The sequence below is a fragment of the Triticum dicoccoides genome, chromosome 7A (assembly GCF_002162155.2).
Source record: "Triticum dicoccoides isolate Atlit2015 ecotype Zavitan chromosome 7A, WEW_v2.0, whole genome shotgun sequence".
Classification (NCBI taxonomy): Eukaryota; Viridiplantae; Streptophyta; class Magnoliopsida; order Poales; family Poaceae; genus Triticum; species Triticum dicoccoides.
The window spans coordinates 49,867,417-49,869,785 of record NC_041392.1 but is presented as its reverse complement, the minus strand read 5'-3'; the positions used below and the strand labels follow the sequence as shown (position 1 = coordinate 49,869,785).

The 2,369-nt window shown below is 58.3% G+C and overlaps 1 protein-coding gene across 1 annotated transcript; it reads right to left on the bottom strand.

Moving 5' to 3' along the window:
• Window positions 1–347: 347 nt before the first annotated feature.
• LOC119327477 (hexose carrier protein HEX6-like) lies at window positions 348–2,119 on the bottom strand. Its single transcript, XM_037600577.1, has one exon. The coding sequence runs from the start codon at window positions 2,045–2,047 to the stop codon at window positions 503–505; it is 1,545 nt and encodes a 514-aa protein (XP_037456474.1). The 5' UTR covers window positions 2,048–2,119; the 3' UTR covers window positions 348–502.
• Between the last annotated feature and the right edge of the window lie 250 nt (window positions 2,120–2,369).

The window sequence follows — 2,369 nt, the reverse complement described above, 5'->3', positions numbered from 1 at the left end:
TTCAGAGCAAAAATATAGACATCCACAATATTAAACAAAAAAAGAATGAAAATTAATTTCATGATGAATTTAATCATACCGATTTGATATTATGAATTTTGATATATTTATCTACAAATTTGATCAAACTTGAAAGGTTTGACTTCTCAAAAAAATACACCCTATTTTAAAACAAGGTGAGTAATCTTTTTTAAGAAACCCAATAATACCAACGGCGCAGTAAAGTGCGCCCAACCCTTCTAGTAAGCGACTACGCGTAAAGGGTAATCTAGAATGACTGCGCGTTCAGGGTAATCATTTTCTGAACTAATGCAGTATCGAGCAATAATGAAGAGCACTGCATACAGTGATCTACAATCTTTCATCTTCCATTTTGTGCGATCTCTGAAAATGTATGCTTACATATTTGATTTGATGGTTGGTATTTGTGCTGTCTGTTGTGTGCATGATGATTTATATCTCTGAAACTGCACTATGATCGACTCTGTTTCTCTCCTCTCCTTCAGAGTTTCCCGCTCGCTGGCGCCTCCTCGGATCCTATTCCGAGGACCCTCCTCCAGAACCAGTGCTCGCGCCACACCCTGTCCACCTGCTCGATGGGCAGCCCCCTCGTCTCCGGCAGCAGGAGGTACACGAACGCCGTCATGGCGGCCAGCCACGCCGCGAAGAAGAAGAATATGCCGGCCCTCATGTGGCACAGCATGGCCAGGAACGTCTGCGCCACGAACACCGTGAACACGAAGCTCGTCGCCACCGTCACGCCCTGCCCCGCCGACCGCACCTCCAGCGGGAAGATCTCGCTCGGCACCAGCCACCCCAGCGGCCCCCACGACCACCCGAACCCGGCCACGTACACCGCGATCAGGAAGATCAGCGCCGCCGCCCATGTCTTGCTCACGCCGCCGTCGTCGCCCAGTTTCGCCGCCATGATGGCCCCGATTAGCAGCTGCGACGCGAGCATCTGCGTGCCGCCGGCGAGGAATAGCGTGCGGCGGCCAAACCGGTCGACGAGGAACATAGAGAGGAGGGTGGACGCCGCGCCGACGACCCCCGTGACCACCGCGGACAGGAGCGACGCGCTCTCGCCCATGCCGATCGTGCGCAGCAGCACCGGCGCGTAGAAGGCGATCGCGTTGATCCCCGTCACCTGCTGGAAGAAGGGGATCGCCACGGCCATCACCAGCTGCGGCCGGTACTGGCGCTGGGTGAGGAGCATCCGCAGGCCGCTTCTGCCGGTTGCCATGGCACCGCTGTCGGCGGCGGCGACGATGCAGTCGAGTTCGCGGTCGACCTCGTCGGTGCCGCGGATCTTACGCAGCAAGAGCGCCACGTCCCGGCGGTCCTTGCCCTGCTGGACGAGGCTGTTGGGCGTCTCCGGGAGGAAGACCGCGCCGACGAGCAGGAGCCCTGCCGGCACGGCGGCGAGGGACAGCGAGACGCGCCACCCCCAGCCTCCCTTGATCTTCTCCGTGCCGAAGTTGATCACGTTGGCTGCCAGTGCTCCGACGCCGACGCTGAACTGGAAGCCGTTGCTGAACGCGCCGCGGTGTCGCGGCGGCGCCATCTCAGACAGGTAGAGCGGCACGGCCTGGTTCGCGAAGCCCAGCCCGACACCGAGGAGCACGCGCCCCAGGATGGCCATGTAGACGTTCAGAGACGCACCTCCGACCGCCGCGCCGGCGAGGAAAGCGGCACCGCCAAGGAGCATGGACGGGCGGCGGCCACGACGGGCCGTGACGCCGGAGGCCAGGAAAGTGGTGAGCAGGCCGGCGACGTAGAGCGAGGAGGTGAAGGCGGTGAGCAGCTGGCTGTCGAACTTGCAGTAGTTGCTGACATGGGAGTCGCCCTTCATCCGCCGGTACACCTCCGGGAAGAACTTGCGGAGGAACGGCTCCATGGAAGACACCCCGCCAGCGATCCCGATGTCGTAGCCGAAGATGGCGCCACCCATGCCGGCGGTGATGCACGACAGCACCACGAACATGGTGACCCTTCCGCCGCCGCCTCCGTCATTGCTCTCGGAGACGCCGACGCTGCCGGCCGCCATAGCTGCGTGAGGCCACGTACTCAGTAATGGTTATCTTTGCAGCAGCGCAGTTGTGGATCGTGCGTGGCATGGGTGGACGGTACAAAACAGTCGTCCACTGACTGATCGCCATGGCTGACTGGTCCGTGTGTTGACTGGTAAGAGATTGCGATGCTGATTTTGTTTCCTTCTTCTTGTGCAATCTCGTCTACAAATTAATCAACGAGGCGCTGTCAGTGACCAGCACAAGTAGCCATCCATGGCGATTTCTTCCTGTTATTTTACTCACCACAGATTGTGTTGACTGGTTTGGTTTGAGAGACATGTGAAGCTGATTGCCTAT